This window comes from Lacerta agilis, chromosome 3 (assembly GCF_009819535.1).
Source record: "Lacerta agilis isolate rLacAgi1 chromosome 3, rLacAgi1.pri, whole genome shotgun sequence".
In the NCBI taxonomy this organism is placed as follows: Eukaryota; Metazoa; Chordata; class Lepidosauria; order Squamata; family Lacertidae; genus Lacerta; species Lacerta agilis.
This window is the reverse complement of record NC_046314.1, coordinates 99,675,255-99,701,594: the sequence shown is the minus strand read 5'-3', so window position 1 is coordinate 99,701,594 and position 26,340 is coordinate 99,675,255. Positions and strand designations below refer to the sequence as shown.

General features: G+C 43.9%; 1 protein-coding gene across 1 annotated transcript in view; it reads right to left on the bottom strand.

The window, feature by feature from the left end:
• Positions 1–26,340, bottom strand: part of LOC117044287 (protein kinase C epsilon type) — a 153,680-nt gene that overhangs the window by 91,325 nt on the left and 36,015 nt on the right. The window contains exons 2-5 of the mRNA XM_033144901.1: positions 5,742–5,901; positions 3,307–3,341; positions 2,324–2,409; positions 387–516 (exon numbers count right to left, since the gene is read on the bottom strand). Coding sequence (XP_033000792.1) covers positions 387–516; positions 2,324–2,409; positions 3,307–3,341; positions 5,742–5,863 — 373 coding nt within the window. The 5' untranslated portion in view covers positions 5,864–5,901. The remainder of the gene's footprint in view (positions 1–386; positions 517–2,323; positions 2,410–3,306; positions 3,342–5,741; positions 5,902–26,340) is intronic.

Genomic DNA, 26,340 nt, shown 5'->3' with positions numbered 1-26,340 from the left:
GGGAAAAGTTTCAACTATTCTTGGTTTCTGTTTATTTTATCTGTTCCTATTTTATCCTGTTAAAGTCACTTTGAGGTTTTTTATGTGTGTGTATAAAGTGATGAACAGACATAAACGATATAAAAAAAATTCCTTCCAGTAGCACCTTAGAGACCAACTAAGTTTGTTATTGGTATGAGCCTTTGTGTGCATGCACACTTCTTCAGATACACACATAAATAATGATAATATACAAGAAAATGGAAAATTCATGAAATACAGGCATCCAAATAAATTTCCAGAACAAGTAATAAAACAGCTGAGTTGCATAATAGGCAAAACACAGGCTTCATTTTATTATTTGCTTTATTATTAAGCGCAAACGCGAAGGAGGAAGCGCAACCTACCTTTGCATTGTAAACCTTGTCTCAGAAGACCCCAGAGCAACGAACCACAGTGGTCACAGAAGGTGGGCACTTTGTAATTGTGAATGCTGAACTTGTGAGGCATGTTGACACTGAAGCGCTGGGAGCCCACCTGGCAGAAAATCACAAGAACACACAAAAACACCACTCTGGTACATCTACTCTTTTCCAGTGAAGGCCTTCCAAAGTATTTCTACATTTTCCATATGTAAGAAGAGCAATACTCAATTTCCCCGAGTGCCAATCCCTGCATAGGCAAAATGGTGGACTTCTGTGGGTCAGTGGGTCTAGCTGTTAGCCAGAAAGTTGATGGTTTGAGCCAACCCAGGGACAGCTGTGGGCAGGATTCCTGCATCGCAGGGGGTTGGACTAGATAACCCTTGTGGTTCTTTCCAACTCTTCAATTCTTTGATTCTGTGAATCAAGGGTACTGCAATGGGAGTAAGCTGTACATTGTAAGGGAGGGTGACCCGGAAGCTGTACGCCAGCTCCCTCAGCCAGTAAAGCGAGATGAGCGCCGCAACCCCAGAGTCGTCCGCGACTGGACCTAATGGTCAGGGGTCCCTTTACCTTTACCTTTAACTGTGCAGCGATAGAGAGTATGCAACACATGCGGAAAATCCCAGACTATTGAATATCTTTGGTCCCCAGTGAAGAGGATCAGGCAGCAGACAAGGAGAAAGAGCTATTCCTGAACTCCTAGAGAAATGCTGCTAGTCAGAGTAGACAGTATTGGGCTAGGTGGAACAGCAGTCTGAGACTGTATTAGGCAACTTCCTATGCACATTGCAGGAGAATATCAGCAGTACAGAGTGGTTCGGGTCAGCTTGCCAATCTTAGTGAGGATCCTCTGGTCATCTTTCAAGGAACATCGGGATCCGACCGAACGCTGTTTGCAAATCAGCATCAACATTGTCCCTAAATGAATCACTTGTGCTACATAAATAATCTTCTGGTTGTTTTAAAAAGTTCCACTTGCAAATGGAGATACATGGCATATTCCCACCCACAAGTAGCCCTTCTTATCGCTGGCGCCTATCCAGAAGTTCTTTAAAACAATAAGAGCACCAATTCAGAAATGTTTTAAAGCTTCCTGTAGTCTGGAGCCAGAGAATGTAAATCTACACAGGAACTTCCATATCCCCGCTGGCATAGAAGGATGGCACAAGTTGGTAGATTAACATCTGGCACAAGAGGTCATGTCTTTTAAAAGCACAAACAGTGGCTTGTAAGCTCGGGGGGGGGGGGGAGAGAAGATGGTAGTGCAATGGCTCTCTGAAATAAAACTGAGATATGGGGTGGGGCATCCCAGAGAACAGACTGCAGAGGCACTCTGCTTTTTGCAAGAGGGCGAGAGAGAAAAAGATTCTGCACACTGTCAGCTCTACCCTGAGTCTAGATTCACCTTGCCAATTCAAAACTGGAAATGCAAACTGCTTCGGATGAGAAGCTGTGCACAGGAACCTTGCATAACCACAGATGGCAGAGGACAAAGACACATCACCAGACTGAAATGGGATTCAGCTGCCAGTCTAGTTGTTTTCTGTGTGTGGAGTGGTAATGGGGCGGCCATCTTGTCTTTTGCCTCAGGCGGCAGAATTTCTTGAGCAAACAGGGCCACTGCTTCGGGTGGCCAGTATCCAGTTCCATTCTCAGAATTCAGAGTTGGCTCTCTTTTAAAAACAGTGACAATAGTTCTCAGGGAAATCGTGCACAGCAGTTCTCAGTCATGCAAAAAAGTAAATGGTGAACTAAAGAGAGACTAGAAGGGTGCAGTCGGGATCCATCTCCTTCTCCCTCTCTTTTAACAAACAGGGGAGGTGACAGTGACTTGGCCTGACTTTATATATATATATATATATACCCACAAAACAGCACAACTCCCTTTTATCTAGAGCATTTCTTCTATAAATATTTACCTCATCGTGGGCTTCCTGCTTCTTCAACCCAGCGCATTTCGTTATTATAAGCTCATGGCATCGCTTATGGACTACGCAAGTGCAAACTGTAAACAAGAGAAACCGTATCAAGTTTGAGTTTTCACAAAGGCAGTTTTATTATTTTGTCCAGAAGGGATGAGGTAACTGAAAATGAAAAAAGAAAAAGGGAAATTCTGGAGGGTTGCTTCCCATTCCTACCCAGTTGTCTTGTTCTCATCTAGTGGAACTTCCCCTCCTTCTCCTCCCCACTTTTGCCCCCGAAATCTCTTCCAGGTTTCCCCCCACCAACTCTTTGGAGAAGACTGGGGACATTTGGGGGGGGGATTTTTTGCTGGGGGATGAAAGGGACAGCAACTTTTGCTGCGCAAGCAGAGGTCCTTGCCCAAATGGGACAACTCTGCTGAATGCAACCCATTGCCTGCTGTTCCAATGCTGCTATCAAGAGAATCATGGGGCCCTCGTAGCACACAAAAGAGATCCTGCGAATTCACAACGCAAAGCGCTTGTTTTTGATCTTGAATGCCCTAAATGGCTTGGGGCCTGCACTCGTGTCAACTTGCCCGCATTGTATCCCCAGTGCTGTGCTCCTGTGTCTGCCGCTGATGTCCATTAAACTGGTGGCTATGAGAGGGAGGGCCTTTTCAGCAGTGGCCCCACACTTGCGAAACTCTTTTCTCATTGAGGTTTGTATAGCCACATCCCTATTTGCCTACGAGCAGGCATTAAAGACCAATTTCTTTTAAGTTGCTTTTGTGTAATCAGGGGCTCTTAATTTGTTTTAATGATATAACCCAGAGCTGAATGTTATTTGTTTGTTTCACTGATGGTTTGATCCTGCTGTCTTTTATATTGCTTTATGGCGACTGATCACCGATCCTGTTCCAAGAACCAATGATGCAAAGATGCTAGCTCCTTATATCTGACACCACAGATCTTTTATTTGTATGTCAAATTTTCCTTACCTTGACATTGGTACCCTTGCTTTCCTATTACTCCCCTGGAGATGAAAACAAACACAGAGAGCAAATTAGGAATCGGGAATGGACGTATATTTTCACATCACAACGTTGACATGGTCAAGAGAGAGACACAACCAATGACCAGGGAGGAAAGTACTGGGTGCAATCCAATTTATTTAAGGAGATTCCTCTCTTGGCTCTACAGATGGAATTCTTTTGGAAATGCCACCAAGCTTATACTTTGCCAAAAATCCCATGCCAAAAATGAAAATAGATAGTTCTTAAGGCTCCTTAGAAACCATTTCCTCCCCCACCCTGACACTCTTATCTCTCTCTCTCTCTCTCTCTCTCTCTCTCTCTCTCTCTCTCACACACACACACACACACTCACTCACTCACTCACACACACGAAAGAAGGTGTTGTGTGTTATCTGCACAGCCACACATGCTCCAAAGCACTGAAAGGTCTTGCAGATCTTGGCCAAGAATCTTGGCCTCTGAGCCCTTAATCTTGGGCCTCCCAGATGTTGCTGGACTCCAGTTCCCATAAGCCCCAGCTGGCATGGACAACCATCAGGGATTACATAACAGCTGTAATTCAGCAACATCTGTGGGCCAAAGGTTAGCCAGCCCTGCTGAAATGGTTGCAACGAAGAAGAAGAAGAAGAAGAAGAAGAAGAAGAAGAAGAAGAAGAAGAAGAAGAAGAAGAAGAAGAAGAAGAAGAAAGTTTGAAAGGCTTCTTCCTCTGTTTTAGTCCAGCAAAGAACAGAGACACTGTGGCTGAGGAGCTTTTCCCTGCCACAAGAGACATTATTGATAGATGTAGGGCCAGCTGAACATTACCTCCTGCTGTTTCAGTGTTTCAGATCTGAAAACTCCTCTCTCTGCCATGTATGCAAACACACACACATTGGTATGATTCAGACAACCAACCTTCTCATCTTTGGACGGGTAAAATTCAGTGTACTTGACCAATCCCTCCTCTGAACGAGTCAACGACTTAAAAATATTACAACCCATTCCTATGCATGCCTACTCAGAAGGAAATTCTATTATATTCCATTGGGATTACTCTGAGGAAGTGTAAAGTGTTTGGTTCTATATTACCAAATCACAGCAGCAACCACAATAATAATTACCTCCTTTTCAATGAAGGATTCCATGGTTTTACAGTAATTGAAGAAACCCACATGCTATCATGCAACATAACAAGGTAGCCCAAAGGTGGAGAAAGGGATCTGATGGGTGGGTTGGATCCTTACTTCCCTCCACCCAAATCCATACGCAATTTTGAGTGGTAACTGGGGCCATTAACCTATGAATTACCTGGCATGGCACTGATGCCAATTGCCCCAGTTATTTTTTTTGCTTTGCCAGCTTGAATCCTAAAGGCCATTAATAATAATAATAATAATAATAATAATAATAATAATAATAATAATAATAATTTATACCCCACCCATCTGACTGAGTTTCCCCAGCAAGTCTGGGCGGCTCCCAATCAAATATTAAAAACAATACAGCATTACATATTAAAAGCTTCCCTAAACAGGCTGCCTTCAGAATGCAAAGGAAGATTTGTGTTCATAGCAAGCTCTGCTAGAGGGCTTGATGTCAATGCCAACCCCACCAGCGCTTCCTGTTGGCCTGCTTTGGACAGGGATCAGTTGCAATACGGAGCTCCCCAAACTGGGAGGCCTGTAGCACAGCCAATCCTAGCACTGGGTTGATGTAAGCTCCAACTGGCTGCTTGGCAATATCAGCAAATAGAGACACAGGTGGCGCTGTGGTCTAAACCACTGGGCCTCTTGAGGTTGCTGATCGTAAGGTCGGCAGTTCGAATCCCCACAACAGGGTGAGCTCCCATTGCTCAGTCCCAGCTCCTGCCAACCTAGCAGTTTGAAAGCACACCAGTGCATGTAGATAAACAGGTCCCGCTGCGGCGGGAAGGTAAACGCCGTTTCTGTGCGCTCCAGCTTCCGCCACGGTATCCCGTTGCGCCAGTAGCAGTTTAGTCATGCTGGCCACATGACCTGGAAAGCTGTCTGAGGACAAACACTGGATCCCTCGGCCCGAAAGTGGAGATGAGCGCTGTACCCCATAGTCAAATTTGATTGGACTTAACAGTCTGGGGGTCCTTTACCTTTACCTTTCAGCAAGTTCAACTTTGGGCAGCTGATCAACTGACTGATGCTGACAGCAAGCCTTGCTTGATGAGGGACAACCAGAAGTGCATTTTAAGGCTTCTAATCATTTCTGTGCACCTGCAGCTCTGCCTGCACCACAACTGATGCCACACATGAAACCAGGTGTAGGGCAGTGGGGTCTGGTTGTGGGGGGAAATCCTTGCAGGCCAAACAGGGACCCATTCTGGGCCTAATTCGGTCTTCCCCTAAGCTAGCTAATGCCCGCTAATGCCACCTCATAAAATACTTACCATATAAAGTCTCGGCAGTGTGAGCAGTATGTTGGTTGTCTAAGGTAGGTGGCCATAAACTTGTGCCCGTTAACCTGGTGGACCCTGCGCCGCACTGCCCCCTGGCGCTTCCTGGGCCGCATCCGCTCTCTAAACACTCGTTCCTCATTGTCTTTGGGTGCTAGAGAGAACAAAAGAGAGAGGAAGGGAAAGAACATCTCAGATATGAAAGCAGGTAAGAATAAAGAGAATGCACAGCTGCAGTTTGATTTCCACACCGTGCAAACCACCACAGTTCTCTCCCCCACCCCTCAGAATCATTAAAAAAAGTTGAAAATCTTTACATGTATATTTCAGATTCCAAATTTGTTAGACATTTCTCTTTAAACTTTGACTTCCTGCATTTTCCTCCATGCTGTTCTTAATCCCATCCCCTTTTAAATACTGGCTTCTAATAAACATTTCAGAGGGACGCGGGTGGTGCTGTGGTCTAAACCACAGAGCCTAGGGCTTGCCGATCAGGTCGGTGGTTCGAATCCCCATGATGGGGTGAGCTCCCGTTGTTCGGTCCCAACTCCTGCCCACCTAGCAGTTCGAAAGCACGTCAAAGTGCAAGTAGATAAATAGGTACTGCTCTGGCGGTAAGGTAAACGCCCTTTCCGTGTGCTGCTCTGGTTTGCCACAGGCGGCTTAGTCATGCTGGCCACATGAAGCTGTCTGCGGACAAACGCCGGCTCCTTCGGCCTATAGAATGAGATGAGCGCGCAACCCCAGAGTCGTCCATGACTGGACCTAACAGTCAGGGGTACCTTTACCTTTAATAAACATTTCACCTAAGACATTTTCTTCTATTTCATATGTATTATCAATCTTCTACTGCTGCTCATATTTCAAATCCTGCTTGCAATTTCATCCAGTTATCCCCCCCTCCTGATATTCCAAAAAAAGGGTTTCCACTCTGTCATGTTGGGTTCCTTTTCTTTTTTTTCTGTTGGTTTCTCCAGCTCCACGTAGCCCATTAGCTTTAAAATCCATTCCTCTTTTGTTGGTGTTTCCTTTCCAGATCTGCATCAAACCACCCCAAAGTTTTGCCTGGTTCATCCTACTTGACTGGCGTATTTGTTTTATTTATTAAATTTCTACAACGCTTTTCATGCAAGGATCATTGGGCGGTTTACAATATATGAGGCGAGAACTGTCCCATCTCCCCCAAAGTTTATCTCTGGCCCAAACCACGGATGCTTCTGGAATGCCTTGGTTATCTAGTTCCAGGAAGTGGCAAGATCACAGCCGCGGACGGGGCGGGGGCACCACTGGTGTGCCACCCCCTCCTCAGACACTGTCGCTAAGCCAGAAGGGGACAAAGGTGGCTTCTTACCCTAGTCGATGGAGCCTAGATTCCAGCTCTATGCCCCAATGTTCACTTCCAACAGCCAACAGAAATTGGCTGCAAGTAACTAAATCTTATTACGCCTCGTTTCTTAATGAAACTGCAGGTTGTTTTTTTTAATGCAAATTGAAGCAGTTTGGAGTGTCAGCACACTGTCTGCCTCAGATACAAATTGATTCTCAAGGTGAGGAAGCAAGCGGTTCCATCGGCGTATTTAATTACAATTGCCAAACATTCAGCGTATTTTTTCCTCAAGGAGCAAGCAGGATGATATATACAAGGGCCAGCGATGATCCCATTTGTTTTCTTTCTTTCCGTACTGTTTCTCCTTCTGCCGTTTCCCCCGAAAACTGGGATGCTGTGGTCTCTTCCTTGTCCTTTAGCTATTGTGCTAAACCAAACGCCGCAGGGGGACCGCAACAGGCAGAGAGATCACACACACAACTTTCGGCTTCCAGCTGCAACGCCGCCATCAAAGGGAAGCCACACTGTCCGTGTGCTGAGGCTTCCAGCTGCGTTACATTGCACTGAGTGAGACACACTCAGTGTCCACCCACATCCTTTTTGGCTTGGGGTGGGTGGGTGGTTGGGGGAGAATCAAGGGGGAGGGAGGATATGAACCAACCACTGTCAGTGTCAGGGGGACATCAAGGGGACAAGGCCAGAGGGTTCGTATCCTGATACACTCACTGGGCTGCGAAGCAACATCTGATAACGGTGGCACGGACCTTAATGAATTCAACTTGCTGGGGACCTGATAGGGATTTATTATTATTATTATTATTATACAATATGCTCCTGATATCTGATTTAGAAATCAGCTAAATAAATAAATAAGCAAACTCTGATTCAATTGCCTGGAAACTCAATAAGGCTGCTCTTTTTGGCCTACAAATGCTGTGGGGCCTAAAAAGATCTTGTTTTCTGCAGCTGCGTGGCATCAAGGGCTCATGGAGAAATACAAGGAGGACTTTAAGTTACATAGCCACTGTATTTTTTTTAAATCAAATAGCGTTTAAGTAATATTAATATTAATAATAATACTAATAGCCTCAACTCCACAGAGAGGAACACTTATTCCATTATTATTATTATTATTATTATTATTATTATTATTATTATTATACCACATTTTCTTTATAAATTCAAAGGGCTTGCAAAATTACTAGAACATGTGAAAAACAATGAATACAACAATAAAGATAAATTCATTTGCTCCTTAAGACCAATTATGAATAAGCTTTTGATTACAAAGCTTTCACAAGGAAACAACCAACCACTTCAGATGTTATGTTGTATATATTAACTTATATACAACTCACTATGTATAAAATAATGAAAATAATTAAGTATCATATAATAAGAGCAGGCTAAGGGAAGGTAAAAAAAGCAGGGAGATGATGATGATTACAGTCAGGGGCGGAGCAAGGGGGCAGGGGCGGTCCGCCCCGGGTACCGCCCTGGGGGGGTTACACTCTGGGGGCAGGCCCCACCCCTGCGATCGACGCCGGCGCCGCGGCAACTTTTAAAAGGCTGCAACGCACGAACAGCAGAACAGCGTCTGTGCTGCTGTTCGCACGCTGCAGCCTTAAAAGTTGCCGCACTGCACGGAAGGGGTGCCGGCCGATCGCACCCGCCATCTTGGGTGGACGTGCACAGTCCACCCAAGATGGCGGGTGTGATCGGCATGCACCCCTTCCGACCGGTGCCGCGCCGCGCTGAGTTTTAAGGCTGCAGCGGGCGAATAGCAGCGCTGCTGTTCACCCGCTACAGCCTTAAAACTTGGCATGGCACCCCTTCCGTGTGTTCTGTGTAAACACATGCACAGTCCACCCAGGAGGCTGCGCATGTGTCGTGACGTCAGGGCGCGCGCGCTACGGAACGCCCCCCCGGCCCCCCCGGGGGGTGCCTTCACATTTGCCTCCCCGGCCGGCTACACTGCTGATTACAGTTCATGAACATGGCATGTTACAGCCTAGAGGCCCCCAAAGCAGGCAGCTTGAATTCTTGATGGCTTGAATTATGCAGTTCTCTAAAGATGATGCCCCAAATTTCCATCCTGGACAGACATACCAGAAATTCACCATGGCTAATGTTACTGAAATCTCCTGAGAGGTCCAGCAGGACCAGGGATAGGTACTCCCTGGCGAAGGTCACCCACCAAGTCGATCAAATAATTCTCTACTTAAAATCAAGGCCGGAATCCATATTGGAAAGAGTCCAATTGCTAACGTCTTCTCCCTTATTTCGTCCTCAATATCCCGTGCATGCCTCATCCTGCAAAGGGCCAAGTCCATTTCTGCAAGCCTGCTCACACATCCCAAGCATGCTGATCCTAGCCCAGCCCAGTAGGCTCCTTGCCCAGAATTGTTCCAGGCATGTCTCATTGATATCAACACACACACACAAGAAACATGATTCTGACTCATCCAGCATTTGTTTCCATTACAGAGAAATTTACGGGCAATTGCTTTATACCAGACATTTGGCAGAACCCTTTCCTGCAAACATAATCCCTAAGGGATGGTTCATACAGTTAGTTTCTCCTACACACGAGTTGTCAGGGTCTTGCTCACCTATGCACATGCTCACTATTGTGCAAGGGAAGTGTTTGGTCCCTCCAGGCGAGCATTTCTTTAAATGTGTGTATTCTGCAACATGTCATTGGTTTAATAACAGCGCATCAGTGGTGGGTTTACAACAGGCCATCCACACATCATTTTGCTTTATTCGTTGTTCTGTGACGTTTCCCCGACATTACCACCTTATTGCCATCTGCAGGGAGACTCTTGCACTATAGCGCAACGGGGGGAAACTACTCAAGACTCTTTCTTTTAGTAGTTTAAAAGCAAGAGATGAGTTTTACTTGGTGTGCTTGCTCTTGTCGGATTGAATGCACAAGACAGGCAGGTAATATTTACGTTACTGAAACATATTTACATGAATTTGTGTCTGAGACCGACTAATATTTACAGACCGGCTCTGAGGCAAGCCGCAGCATAACGCAGCGCACTTGCTGCTCTAACAGTTAAAACGCACGCAACAGCTGATAACTGGACCAAATGAAAACAAAAACTGTCTCAGGCGGATAACATCACCAAATGAACCCTCTGCATAGGATTTTGGATGCCCCCATTCCCACAGGGAGGTGGGGGTTATATTAATCTTTGTTCTTGCTTTTTATTATGTATTTTGTGGTTTTCTAAAAATCTTGCATTCTTATGTTGTGAACCGCTCTGAGATCTATGGATGAAGGTCAGTATGCAAAATAAATAAATAGATGATAGATAGATAGATAGATAAAAGGTAAAGGGACCCCTGACCATTATGTCCAGTTATGTACGACTCTGGGGTTGCGGCGCTCATCTCGCTTTACTGGCTAAGGGAGCCAGTGTACAGCTTCTGGGTCATATGGCCAGCATGACAAAGCCGCTTCTGGCGAAGCGGAGCAGCGCACGGAAACGGCGTTTACCTTCCTGCCGGAGCGGTACCTATTTATCTACTTGCACTTTGATGTGTTTTCGAACTGCTAGGTGGGCAGGAGCTGGGACCGAGCAACAGGAGCTCACCCCATCATGGGGATCTGAACCGCCGACCTTCTGATCAGCAAGCCCTAGGCTCTGTGGTTTAACCACATATAGATATAGATATAGATTAAAAAACAACAACTGCAGCCCACTTTGAAGTGCTAACTCAGTGCTAGAGCACACAAGGACTCCAAGTTCATCTTCCAGCAACCCCTTGTTGGAAAATCAATCCCAACTTTTCCTGTTTGGAGCTCCAGCTGGAACGCATGGTTCTCCCCATCTCATCCTCACAACAACCCTGTGAGGTAGGTTAGGCTGACAGACAGTGACTGGTCCAAGGTCACTCCATGTGGCTGAGGAAAAGGACTAAGAACCCTGGTCTCCCAGGTCCGAGTCCAACAGTCTAAGCATTGTGCCACACAAGCTCTTCTCTCACTTCCTGGGACCCCGGAGGGTGGCAGCTGCTCTTGGACAATATTGAGATAGATGGATTAGTGGCTGAGTAGCTGGAAGAAGCTTCAAAATGTTCCGATAGAGATAAATTATGATCTCCTCCATCTGCGTTCCCAGGGTTTTTAAAAGTCAGCCTTGGAAATAGGTGTGGTGTCGTTTTTATATTAAATAACCTCAGAAATGCACATGAATATATATTTTTTTCTCTCCCAACTTCAGCTTCCTGGAACTCTAAAATAGTCGCTTTTAGCACAGCAAAATCAATCAAGTAATGAGAAATCATTACTTAACTTAATTTATTGTACATGCCCAATGGAATTTAGGAAGAAATTTAATGACAAGGTTTGATCCAGCAGAGAAGTGCCAAAATGCATTAGCTGAAATCTAGATAAACTAGCTAAGCACAAATGAGGGGATTTAGAACGAGAAGTTTAGCCAGCTAATTATCAGTCGCCAAAGGGGGGGGGGGAGAGTTTTGCTTGGAGACTACAGATTAAATGTGTTGAAGGTCCCCCCGCCCCCCATTCATGTGTGCATGTTAAGCCAATGCTAGATATCTCAGCTACTAAGAGAGGCTTTGACTGGTACATGTAAGTTTCCGAGACAAAAAGCAACCAGCAACCTTTTGTCACATTTAATTCTGGCCTTTCCAGTGTGAAAACATGAGTTTTCACCTTTCTTGCTTAATTTTAATAGAGAGGTTCATAAAGGACGGGGTCAATGAAAATACCATACAAACAACTTTCTTGGGAACTACAGCTCATTTCTAGCTGCCTAACAGTTCAAAGACTGGGAGAAATAAAAAGTATATCTCAAGTATGTAACACATAAGGAATGGTCATGGCCAATCAAGCAATTTGAAGTTCCATTTGTACCAAAGGGCAGGGTGGATTTGATTTAAGTCAAATCAATTTAAATCATGATTTAAATCACGATTTAAATCACTAGTCAGTAAGACTTGATTTAATTTCCCCCCCAGAAAGACTCATTCTTGCTGGTATAATCTTAATATTTACTACCAGATGAAGGTTTCATTTTTGGAATTATAAATTTTCAGAGTAGTTTTTACAGTTATACTATTAGAAATACAAAGACAGGTAATTATGAAATTATTGTTTATATTTGGACAACTTTTCTGCTGTACTTTACCGGAAGGATAAAAACAATCATTTCCTTAATAACAATTTAAACAATTTATTTAACTAAAATGATAACATTATAGCATATTTATCCATGTTTGTTAACTGATGTGGTTAAACAATTTTTATTTTTATTTTTTAAACAGACTTGAGTTTCAGCACACATGAAAAACTTAAAACAAACCCTTATTTCTTTGATGAATAGCCTTTGGACTATAATGTAACTTAAATAGAAAACTATATTTAGAAAGGTATTTCCTAAAAAAGCATTTTATTTTAAAAATCTGATTATATATATATATATATATATATATATATATATATATATATATACATATACATACACACACACACACACACACACACATATATATATATATGATTTAATTTTTTTTTAAAAAAAATCCTTTAAAAATCATTGATTTTTATCCACCCTGCCAAAGGGAGAGGTTTGATCAAGTGCTCAAAATCTCTCCCACTGAAAGCAATGTGAGTTGCAGGTGCCAGGTTTGGGTTGGATTGCACCCTAAAGGTAAAGCTACCAACAGAAAAGTAATGGGTGCTTGACAAACTGTGTTTTGGCCTGGCTCCTTGTGAGTATGCTAGCAGTATCTAAGCCATTCTGCGTGAAAAAAAATGTGCAACCATCCAAGGAGGGACATGTCATTTGGAGTCTTTGATTATTATCAAATAGGTAAAAGGTAAAGGTAAAGGGACCTCTGACCGTTAGGTCCAGTTGCAGACGACTCTGGGGTTGCGGCGCTCACCTCGCTTTACTGGCCAAGGGAGCTGGCGTACAGCTTCTAGGTCATGTGGCCAGCATGACTAAGCCACTTCTGGTGAACCAGAGCAGCACACGGAAACGCCATTTACCTTCCCGCCAGAGCGGTACTTATTTATCTACTTGCACTTCGATGTGGTTTTGAACTGCCTCCCGCAGTTTAGTCAGACTCATGTTGGTAGCTTTGAGAACACTGTCCAACCATCTTGTCCTCTGTCGTCCCCTTCTCCTTGTGCCTTCCATCTTTCCCAACATCAGGGTCTTTTCTAGGGAGTCTTCTCTTCTCATGAGGTGGCCAAAGTATTGGAGCCTCAGCTTCAGGATCAGTCCTTCCAGTGAGCACTCAGGGCTGATTTCCTTCAGAATGAATAGGTTTGATCTTCTTGCAGTCCATGGGACTCTCAAGAGTCTCCTCCAGCACCATAATTCAAAAGCATCAATTCTTCGGCGATCAGTGTTCTTTATGGTCCAGCTCTCACTTCCATACATCACTATTGGGAAAACAATAGCTTTAACTATACGGACCTTTGTCGGCAAGGTGATGCGTCTGCTTTTTAAGATGCTGTCTAGGTTTGTCATCACTTTTCTCCCAAGAAGCAGGCGTCTTTTAATTTCGTGACTGCTGTCACCATCTGCAGTGATCATGGAACCCAAGAAAGTGAAATCTCTCACTGCCTCCATTTCTTCCCCTTCTATTTGCTAGGAGGCGATGGGACCAGTGGCCATGATCTTAGTTTTTTTTTATGTTGAGCTTCAGACCATATTTTGCGCTCTCCTCTTTCACCCTCATTAAAAGGTTCTTTAATTCCTCCTCACTTTCTGCCATCAAAGTTGTGTCATCAGCATATCTGAGGTTGTTGATATTTCTTCCGGCAATCTTAATTCCGGTTTGGGATTCATCCAGTCCAGCCTTTCGCATTATGAATTCTGCATATAAGTTAAATAAGCAGGGAGACAATACACAGCCTTGTCGTACACCTTTCCCAATGCTACAGCTGGAGAATATGAAATAATTCTAACATGGTAAAAGCCTGTCAATGTCAAAAAAACTACATTGCCCCCCAACAGTTCAGATCAGGCAGTTTTGCACACTTTTTTTTTTTTTTTTGAAAAAGTGTTGCTAAAAATGTGTTCCTAACTCTACTTATGCAAACAAATGAGCCTCATGGGCAAACACAAAATATACGATTATTTATAGCGAACTATTCATACTGGAATCAAATTGTACAAGTGTTACTTCAGGCCCACGTGAGTGATTCATCTCCCTCCAGGTCAGCCATCGAAATTATTCTTGCACACCACTGGGGGTCACTCTAGCCTGGCAATTAAAACAGTATCACATGTTTTTCTTTTTAATTATTAAGGTAAGGAGACCTTAAAAGCCAATTTCCCAACAGCATTCACCGAGGGTTGACTTTTACACAAAAGTATGTGAAAGCTCTGTGGAGGAATCAATCAAAGGTGCGTGGGAGAAAAGTTACTTTGAACCTTTCTTCAAATAATAATATACTTTTCAAGAGCAGCATTTGTTTATTTACTGGATTTGTATGGCTGCTCATCAATGTACATTCTCTAGGTGGCTCACAGAATAAAGAATAAGATAAAATAATTCAATGCTTAAAATGCAAAAAAAAAAAGGATTTAAAGTTCCTTTCTGGTAGAGGAAAAATAAAATATATATTGTACTGGTTTGTGCATCCATGGCTATTGCTAGAATATTTTTTAGGAATAGGAATAATTATTATAGGAATAATTTATTATTGGCCAAGTACATTTTCCAACATACTTGGAATTTGTTTCGGCTACATTGCAATGTAAACATACAGACACTGTTCCTCTCACAATACAAAGAAGGAAAGAAACCCCACCCAGATGGAAGTAAATCGAGCAGATGATGACCGGGATGTAAAGGATCTGCTACAATTCTCTCTGCTCTCTTCCTAACTCGGGTAGCATAAATTGTCTCTATTGAAGGCAAGCTAACACCAATAAAGACTGTATGTATTTAAAACAAAATTTAAAAAATCCTTCCAGTTTCTTTATTTTGTTTTAATTACGGCAGACCAACACGGCCACCTACCTGTAACTAGATCTATATATATTTAGATATATAAACACCTTTCCACAAAGAAGCTAGTATTATATTTCAACTGTTTGTTACTACAAATAGATTGTCACTGACTTCTGGCAAGTTGCCATCATTAAAAAGCCAAGCTGCAATAGAAAGCGATGGTGGCTGTGCTCAGAAACGGTGATGTTTTCGAATACCAGTTTCTGGAAACCACAGGAGGGGAGAGTGTTCTTGTGACGGTTTCTCACAGGCATCTGGGCAGCCCCCGTGAAAAATGGATGCCGGAACTAGATGGACCATTGGCTTGATCCAACAAGCCTCTCTCATGTCACCTTTTTATGAAACAATTCACCAAAATGTTGCCTTGACTAGGTCCCATGGAAAGCAAAGAAATGAGATGAATGCCCTGTCGGAATCGCTGGCTCCTCTCCTCTGGCACTGCATCGGAAGTTCAACCTAAATACACAGACCTCAACCATTACTGAATCTCAGAATACTGTGTTATTCACATATAAACGGCGGCCTGGTTCAGATGCAATGACAAAAGCGCATGAGCTGCACACCTTCCTCTTCCTCTATCCTTGGCGCACAAAACTTCTGGCTGTGGTTTGCATCAAGCCACAGGTTCCTGTTTTGTCCAAATACTGGAAACTGCTTTGTGCACACAATTGTTAGTTATCAAACTAGGATCAAAATGTACAACCACAATTTCCATATTCATCTTCAGGTTTTTTTTTTGGGGGGGGGGGGGAATTATGAAGAAGCTCAAGCAGTGGACTTGAGCAAGAACACAGAAGGTACATATTTTCACCCGTGAAATGCTGGAGGGGATACAACCACATTGTGCCATTGAAGTGTACATTAATGACACGGCATGGTTGCAACGCATCCATGGGAATCAGCAGTGGACCACAATGCTTTGGCAGGGCCCACTGGTGATGTCTGCCCAAAGAGTGGTCCCAAATGGGGAGCTGGTAGCCTCTGTTTAAATTTCCTGGGAGGACATTGTGGGAAACTGAATGGCAAACCCCACATTTTGCAGTAGGGGTTGCCAAGCATTGACACCCAATGTGTGACTAATTCACTGAGATACTCCATTGGTTTCTAAAACACCAGCATGGCACACCCCATTAAAGAAGGAACTTGATGGTGGTGGTGTTGGGTTTTTTTGGGGTTTTTTTTGCATTTTCTCTTCTGTGCTGTATGAGGCAGCAAGACCATCATTTTCACTCAGAAGCAGCAGGCATTTTAAAAACTTGCACCCCTGGTTCCCAACTTATAATAACATGGGCTTTTCAACAGGGTGGATTTGATTTAAATTAAACTGATTTAAATCATGATTTAAATCACAATTTAAATCACTAGTCAGTAAGGCTCAGGGTGCATTTAAATAAAAAAAATCCATTTTTTTTAAAAAAATAAATCAGATTTTTTTATTTAAATCGGATTTTTTTATTTAAATCAGATTTTTTTATTTAAATCAGATCTTTTTATTTAAATCCACCCTGAGCCTTACTGCCTAGTGATTTAAATCGTGATTTAAATCAGTTTGATTTACCGGTAAATCAATTCCACCCTGCTTTTCAGTAGATAAGATCGCAATATACGAAAAGTTCAGTGGAAAACAATTAGAGCTCGCGACTAGTCAGAACAATAGAACAAAAACAATTGGTTGGCACCCCACAGACCAGAGATGGGTAACCTGTGGTTCTCCAGATGTCATTGCACAACAGTTTTGACAGTCCCTGACTACTGACCATGCTGGCAGAGGCTGATGGGAGCTGGAAACCAACAATATCTGGATTCCCCATCCCCGCCACTGGCCAAGCAACCACTTTATGTTGTGCAGGTGCATTTGAACTGAAAATGTCTTAAGTTAGTCCCTGGAAAAGCATCATCAAGGAAGTGTGACATGTCTCCTTAGACACAGGATTACACAGCCATGTTCTGCTCCTTGTAGTATATATATGAGAAGTCAGAAGAATTCTTAACAACCCTTCTTTGATCTAGCAGTCTCTTCCTGTTTGTTCAGGTGCTACCTAGCTGATAAAAGGCGACAAGCATAATGGGATTTAATTGGGGACATCTCCTTTCCGGATTCCCCGAAGAGTCTTGAATTGGGGTGTATTATTTAGTATCCCTTCAATTTGCTCTTTAAAAATGTAACAACAAACAAACAAACAAACAAACAAACAGCTCTGCACAGAGCCTGCAAACTATAAAGGACTGTGTGTGGTTGGCCGGAGCAGCAACACACCTAAGATATTAAACCAATTAGAGAAACTTGTGGGATGGTCAACCACTCCTGCCCTGTGCCTGAGGGGCCTGCTTCGATCTTGAGTTGCGTTCCCCAGCCTGGTCTCCTCCATACCTTTGTTGGACTACAACTTGCACCTGCCCCAGCCAGCATGGCCAGTGGTCAGTGCTGGCTGGAGCTGATGGAAGTTGTAGTCCAACAACATCTGAAGGGTACAGCCAGGTTGGGGAAGGTTGCTTTGCTTTTTGGGCCTGTTAAAAGTATAATTGGCCTGTGTGTCCTTTCTCTCAATCTTGATTCCAGCTGGGAATCATCATCAGCATCTACCTGATGCTGCCGATAAGGACTTAAGCTCACACACTTTTCAATAAGTTGCTCCCCCCCTTTTCTTTTATTTTCTTACTGTGTGTTTAACTCTATACTTCACTTTCCACAACTCCCACCTGAAACCTTGAAAAACAGTTATTTCTCCCAGGATCAATTTTGTCCTTTTATGGTTTGTCAAACATTGATTTCTGCCTTTGTTTTGCTCCTTGCCTTGGTTTCGAAAGCACTGCAGCTGTCACCAAAATAGACATGGCTGTTTTTGCCATACAGGAACAGCACCATGCAACCAGATATATACCGGCGGGAAAATGAGGTCCACTCTGCAGTGTGCAGGTCTGGATCCGTATCTCAGGGGGCTCCAAGGGCTGGAGTCAGACGCAGGTCGGCACAAAAGATGCAGAGTTCTGTCGTCCGTGAAATTAACCATTTATTCAAGGAAACGGCATACAACTCAGCAGCACTTCCCAGCTGGTCTTGCCCGTATGGAGCAATTGCCAGGACTGAAGGTCCCTGCCTTCAACCCTTTCTAAGGCTCTCCTGTCCCAGATGTTTCCCAAGCAGTCTCAAACTGCATCTGGCCACCTCTGGCCTGTGCTCTGCCCTCATCCTTATTATCCTGCACATTCTTGGGAGACCAGCAGGGAGGGGAGCTTGTTGTAGCAGGAGAGGGAGACTCCCTGGATTCTTCAGCAGTCTCTGTCCCCCTCCTCTGCTTCAGCCTTGAAGTCTAAACTGCTCCCTGTCACAGGTTCCTCCTGCTCACCAAACCCTGTTGCCCCTTCAGCATCCAGGCCTTCCTCCCAATCCTCTCCCTCAGACTTCCCTTCGGTGTCCCACCACCAATCCCCCGGCTCTGATCCTTCCTCCTCTGGTGTTTCCCTTGGGGGTTCCCTAGCTGGTGCCTCCCACCACTCCTCTTTTTCTGGCCAGTCCCTAACATCTGAGCAGGCTGTCCTTTGGGACCCCTGACGCAGATCAGACGGCCCTAGCACTAGCCACTCATGGAGCCCTGTGGTGGTGGCATTGCTGTAGATGCCAACCTCCTCCTCCTTGTGCTCATGTAGGCTTACCTGCATCAGCAGTGCTTTAATGGACTAGGAAGCCACATGGCTGCTTGGATCATTGCAGCACAGCCGGATGTGTGAAGGCATAGGAGCACAGCCAGCCTCCATCTTGGGCTTGTTTGGATCCCTGGCCCTGGGGAGGGAGCCACTGGATATGCCAATCACTGAGTAAGCCAGCTCATAAGGGGGAGGCTGGCATTTGGAGCAGCTGCTGGTCAGAGGAGGCAAGGAATAAGCCCAGTAGGTGTGAGGTTACCAACAAATGCCCCAGTATGCCAAGTGCGTGGCAATACAAATATCACTTCCTTGTTAAGTACGCTGCCAAAATGAAGCAGATTCAAGTCCCAATGACTGCAATGAGTTCTATAGCTCCGGATCTTAACAGCATAAAGCCAGCTATCTGTGACAACCATCAAGATAAGGGGGGGAGGTATTCTAGAGTTGAGAATCCAACCATGCAGCTTGCTTCTCTAGCTACTATGGCGTTCCTGAGCTGACAAACAGAAGGCAGACATAAGTCACACCCTCCAACATTTCTCTGATGGAAATAGGGGCGCCCTATTCAACAACAACAACAACAACAACAACAACAACAACAACAACAACAACATTTATTATTATTTATACCCTGCCCATCTGACTGGGTTGCCCCAGCCACTCTGGGAGGCTTCCAACATATATAAAGACGTAATAAAACGTTAAACATTTAAAGACCCTTCCCTATACAGGGCTATACAGCCGTGTAACAATCAGACCCTCTTCACAGGGAGCTCTGGGGTTTGTAGTTCTGTGAGGGGAACATGGGTCTCCTAGCTACTTTCAGCACCCTTAACAAACTACAGTACGTTTCCGAGCACAATTCAAATTATTGCTGCTGACCTTTGAAGGCTTAAACGCTGAGGTCTTCCTCCGGGAGTCTTCTGGCAGTTCTCTTACTGCAAGAAGCGAAGTTACAGGGAACCAGGCAGAGGGCCTTCTCAGTAGTGGCACCTTCCCTGTGGAACGCCCTCCCTACACAACTTTTAGAAGACATCTGAAGGCAGCCCTGTATCGGGAAGTTTTTAATGCTTGATGTTTTGCTGTGTTTTAATATATGCTGTAAGCTGCCCAGTATGGCTGGGGAAATCCAACCAGATGGGCAGGGAATAATAATAATAATAATAATAATAATAATAATAATAATAATAATGATGATGTAATAATAATAAGCCAAATAATTTTGTGAGCTATTATCATTATTATTATAACTCACAATATTTATTTTGGGGAAGCCATGACTATTTAAAGTGCAATCATAGTGCTTCAAATGCATGGTGCGGATGTGGCCTAATTCAACTATTGCTTGGCACACGAGTGTCTTCCTTCTTTTGCATGGCATCCAGTCACTCTTAGTACCATTCAGATCACTGGGGAGGCAGCAAATGGATCGGGCAGAGCATAGTAATCCCCATCAACTGCAAAAACCTCTCCTTTCCTTCCATTTCACAGCCCTTTAGCCCAGTACATTGCTACAAGTCGCTGCAGCCAAAGGATCCTCCATTAATCTAGACTCCAGCATTTCAGCTGTTTAATGCAGAGGAATTTAAATGTACATGATGGTCAGTGTCAGAGGTGAACTCTGACTGTGAAGATAAAACTTAATTTATTTTTAAGCACAGCAAAAGGAATCAAGTATCAAAGGCTCAGTCTCAGCGCCACGTCGAAATCAATGAAGCTTTAAAAGCTCAGCCAAGCTCCTTGAGAAGACTAAACCACCAGCCCCAGCGGTTGAATCCGCGCTATAGCGGAATTAAGCAGGCTTTGGAGAATGTGAGTAAAAAAACTTCTGATCTCATGGGCACTAAATGTTTAGTAATACAACGACAGAAGCTTAGCTGCTGCTGTTGTTTAACATGTGTTATGCTCCCTACAGTGCTCAGTCCAGCTCGGCTCTATAAGGAGTCGGCAACTGGCAGACCCTGGGCCAAATCTGCCTCCCACAAGCAGGTGCCATTTGGTATCCATTTGGCTGCCGCCTCAGAGGCACAGGGAAAATGCAGGAGTGGCAGCTGTGGGAAAGGGAATGGTTGACCATAGAAACTTAAGAGTTGGAAGGGACCCAAGGGCCATCTATCCCAACCCCCTGCAATGCAGGAATCTCAGTTAAAGCGTCCCTGGCAGATGGCCACCCAAACTCTGCTTAAGAACCTCCAGGGAAGGAGAGACCACCACTTCCTGAGTCAGTCTGTTCCACTGTCTTGACAGCTTTTATTGTCAGAAAGTTCTTCCTGATGTTTAGTCGGAATCTCCCTTCTTGTAACTTGTAGCCACTGGTTCGAGTTCTACCCTCCAGAGCAGGAGAAAACAAGCTTGCTCCATCTTCTAACAACAATTAAATAAAAGCTGTCACTTATGCAGCGTTTTAGACTTCACATACATTATCTCTTTATTTATTGGATAGCCTGAGAACATAAAAAAGAGCTGTGCTGGATCAGACCAGAATGACTTCTAGAAATATGTTTATTTGTTTTGAATCCGTTTATGACTCACTTGCAGTAAAATATCCCAAAGCGGTTTCACAGTGAAACATCAACAATAAGAAAAATTATAAACAAATCCATTTTTTAAACAACAACAACAACAACAACACAGTTCTATATATAAAAACAATTAAATGCAATAGCAATTTTAAAAGAGGTATAAATACAGACTGAGAAATATCTCCTTAGCAACTTTTATTTTATTAGGAGACGTTTGGATGGCTCAGCCTCGAGGGGCAAAGTACACAAGAAGCAGGAGGAGACAGAACCCAGGAGTTTTTAAGTCCTGGGTGTTGTCTAGCAGACTGTGTAAAATCTAGTTGTTTAAGGGAGTTCCCCAGGGGGATGTTGGACTGCATTGCATTAAACATTCAGCTCTGGAATTATGTAAGAATCCTCCAGTGCCAAAAGTTTACATAGTTGATAAGCAGCACTTGGGGACCTAAGATGTGGAATTCTATGTGGTGGGTGTACGTGTTTTTTAAAAGTAAGCTGAAATGATCCTACTTAAAGAACAGTACTGAAGGAGCTTGGCGAGGGAGGGCAAACTGAATGCATACTTTGTGCGTGGAGAGGGTTATTGGATTTGTTTGCCACTATGCTATGCATTTTTGTGTGTTTAAATATATTGCAAACCTCCCTATTATCCTCAAATAAGAGCAGTATAGAAATTTAATTAATAAAAATAATTCTAGATTCAGGTAGGTAGCCGTGTTGTGTCAAGATATATATATATATATGTGTGTGTGTATGTGTGTGTGTGTGTGTGTGTGTGTGTGTGTATATATATATATATATATATATATATATATATATATATATATATATATATATATATATATATATTTTCAAATGTCCAGTAGCACCTTAGAGACCAACTAAGTTTGTTATTGGTATGAGCTTTTGTGTGCATGCACACTTCTTCAGATACACTGAAACAGAAGTCACCAGACCCTTATATATAGTGGGAGGGTAGGGTGGGGTTTCTCTCAGGAGGGTAGTAGAAGATGGGTGATTGACTCAATGGGTATGGTAAATCTGGTGACTTCTGTTTCAGTGTATCTGAAGAAGTAATGTTGATAATTCCACCCCACACAGAAATGTGGAAACTTGCAATGATCCATAAACCTCAGGGTGGGGAGAAAGTATTGTTATAGCCCACTCTGAACCACCAAGAGAGGATGGCATAAAATTCTAAAAAGCAAGAGCAATGGTCATCTCTCACAGGAAATCAGCAAAAAGAGACCTTAGTGAAAGGCATGCCGTGTAAAATCTTCCTGGGTAGAAAAAAAGTGTATAAACTTTCCATGAACTGCAAACATGTGCCATTCACCAACATGTGGTTCTTGCAAAATTCCAGCCCTATAGACAAAAATGGATATACATACATTCTCTCTTTCGCTTCATCGGATCATCTTTTTTCAAAAAGCATGAACCACATGAGAGGGGGAAAAGGCCAAACATTATTCCTCGGCTCTAACCAGTAGTTTGAAGAGATGACAGAGCTTATATTAAATATCAGCTTCTGGAGACAGAAGAATGTTATGTGGTTGACTTTAAGACCATGACAGTACTGTAGGTTTATAATAGGACCACAATTCTGATGTTTTACACAGCCACTGAAACACCAAAGGAACCCCATAATTGACAAACCATTGCAAAACGATAGCTAAATCCTCTGTTCTTACGATACCTTTATAAAACCAAACAGTTCAGCTCATGTTCTCTTTCCAAGTTTCCCTATTTTCCAGGGACAGTCCTAGATTTACAGAAGCCATCCCAGTTTCTGATTTGATCCCGGAATGTCCCGCTTCTCCTTAGGACGCCCCAACTTTCATCGGAGAAATGTTGGCGGGTACGGAATAGGGTGTCCCTATTTTCATTGGAGAAACGTTGGAGGGTATGTCCATCAGCTAAGCTTATTTGACTTTATAGTTAAACCTTCCAGTGTTGAACTGTGGAATTCACGCCCACTGATGCCAACCACTTTGGACAGTTTTAAAAATTCACGGAGAAGTCTATCAATGGCTACTAGCAACAAGGGCTGTGTTCAACCTCCACTGTGAGAGGAAGAAGAAGAAGAGGAGTTTGGATTTGATATCCCGCTTTTCACTACCCGAAGGAGTCTCAAAGCGGCTAACATTCTCCTTTCCCTTCCTCCCCCACAACAAACACTCTGTGAGGTGAGTGGGGCTGAGAGACTTCAGAGAAGTGTGACTAGCCCAAGGTCACCCAGCAGCTGCATGTGGAGGAGTGGAGACACAAACCCGGTTCCCCAGATTACGAGTCCACCACTCTTAACCACTACACCACACTGGCTCTCACCACACTGGAAGTACACCTCTGAATACCAGTTTTACTTGGTATTCCCACATGCATCTGCTTGGCCACTGTGAGCACAGGACGATGGCCTACATGGGCCTTTGGTCCGGTCAAACAGGGCTTCCTTATGTTCTTAACCTGCACAACAAAGTGTCACCAATAAGGGCCGGCCCTACCATAAAACACAGTTAGGCAGCCACTTCAGGTGGCAGGTGCTGGGGGAAAGGGACACACCAGCACCCCCACACACCCCCATGGACCCATAAGCTAGCCTGCCTTGCATTCTGTAAGCTAGCCTGTTGTCCCCTAACGCCACAGTCACATTGTCAGTCTTGAAGGAAGATTCTACCGCAAGTCCACTCAGATGCTGTGTGTGGAATGGAAGGCAGCCATCTTGCCCTTTTCCTCAGTCAGCAAAAGGCCTTGGGGCTGCCCTGTCATCAAAATCAGATAGTTTTTGTTTTAAAAAAATATGTGACCAGGTGGGACCAGGATGCCGAGTCTGGAATGGTTAAAAGTTGGCCTACTTTAATCCGCCGGTGGCACTTGCATTCAGCTCTTCATTAATATTTTAAAGTGCTTTTAACATTTCATGCGGTTTGTATTGCTGCTGCTGTGTTTTTGGAAATGACCCTGGTTCTGGGTATTTAATCATTTTTGCCGCTCCGACACATTTGGATCTTGTTGTCACGTCCAAGATTACACCAGGGGGTTGTGTAACATCTTGGAGAGGGTTGAGTGGAGTGGAGTTATGCACCCTGTATAATATATTTATGGGGAGGGTTATTAGGGTATCTCAATCACCAGGGGTTCTGGACTGAGGGAAGTATGGCATTGAGGGATTGTCAAGTCAGGAGAAGAGAAGACTGCAGTTATCAAAACCAGGGTTCGGGTGGGCATTTCATTTAAACTAGTTCTCCCAACTAGCGGTACTGTTAATGAACACAATAAAGAACTATCATCCTCGATTTAAACTCGGATAAATATTGCTGACCATTTCCTCTGATTACAACTAGACATGTCAGTTGTGAAGGAGCTCCTCGACTGATCCTGGCATTTCCCTTAAGCTAGTAAGATATTTGTCTGCAGCATTTATTATACAGTACTTTCTTTTATTTGATGTCTGAATTGCCAAGGCACCACAAAGCATGCCAGGAGTCCCTGCATCAAACTGTGCAGCCGCAGGGAGATACTGTGTTGCTTCTCACAGAGCCCAAATCCCTCTGAGGCGTCCCATTTCACCTCAGAAGTTAGGATTCTTCTGGAATCCAGTGCACACTCCTACGTATTACACCTACTTTTCAAGATCCGGACTGGCTACCTAAATGTTACAACACTTAAATTAAGATGTTCGTGTGGACTATTTATGAAGGCCCAAATGGTATATGAAGAAATTAATGATAATAAAAAGGTTTAAAGGGGGGGGGAAGCAATAAATGGCTCAGGCTGTTAGAGCATATTTCCCTATATTAGCAGACCTGGGTCCTGAAATCTATGAGGCAGCTCTCTGTTTGTCCTGCTAGGGCAGATGGCTTGCTGTGGGATGCTATGGAGTAGGGCCTTCTCTGCAGTGGCACCCTGACTGTCAAATTCTTTCCATCTTCAAGCCAGGATAGTTTACTTTATTAGGCTTCTGACGTCAAGTCAAAACGTATCTGTTTGCCCAGACACTGGGTGGAATTGTTTAGACTGCCCAAGTCCCAGAGTTTTCTCTCTTTTCTTTTTTACTTTGGGGGGTACTCAAGGGTACGCAGTACTGCCACCTCTTTTTTTCCTAGAAGAAAAGCACTGCCTAGGAGTAGATTGTGCCTGCAGTCTATTCTGTATTCCTGCCTTTCACATGAAGGGCAGTTTGGAAGTTCAGTCAAATGAATGAATAGTAGAGTAACTCTGGGCTGTACAAGGTCACTGGGTGCAGCCATTACTTTGTTTTCCCACAATGCCCCAGAGCGATGCTACACTGGGAACATTGTGGGGAAAGTGCTGTGCCAAAAAACAAGATTAGGGCTGGGTGGTGTCTGGTTTTCAACATCATGCTATATCACCAGCTAAACATCGTGATATACCAATATATCACGATGTGTGAAATAAGGATGGAATTCTGTTGTCAGGCTTCAGGGAATTGGCTTCCTCCCCCCGTCGCAGTAGATAAGCAGAACCAAGGAAAACGAATCTTCTTACCAGTTAGAAACTTTAATAATCACAGCGAGAGAACAAAGAACTCATCTCCTAAAAATGGCGGCGCTCCCACTTAAGGATCACCCCCCCCCCCGTCCCTATTAATCTAAGTCACTCCTACATTTTGTAATCTGAGATTGGAGCCTCTGTGTTTTATGTTCTGACATTTTCTGAGCTCTTCGGGACTTTGGGGAGGGTGGGGGTGAATACTATCCAGAGACTGTGAATCTGTTAACTCTTTCTCTTCTAGTGTTCTGCTAGCTGTTCCCATCCAGTATTTCCCAGCTTCTGCCTTCTGAACTATACCCGTCTGCAAACCACTGCTCCAAATCTATACTGTACTCCTGCTCCTGGGAATATTCAGGATCAGGAGGAGGGGGTGGGTCCCGCCATTCTTCCTCAGTGCAGCCCTCCTCAGCACGGCCCCTGGCATATGTAGAGGCGAACAGTAGGGCTGGTTTTCAACATTGTGATATACAGGTATCTCCCGCTAAACATCGCAATATACAGATGTATCATAATGTCTGAAATAAGGATAATTCTATGTAGAGACATTGGCTGGCTTTACGGTTTTTCCCACATTGTGATTTTT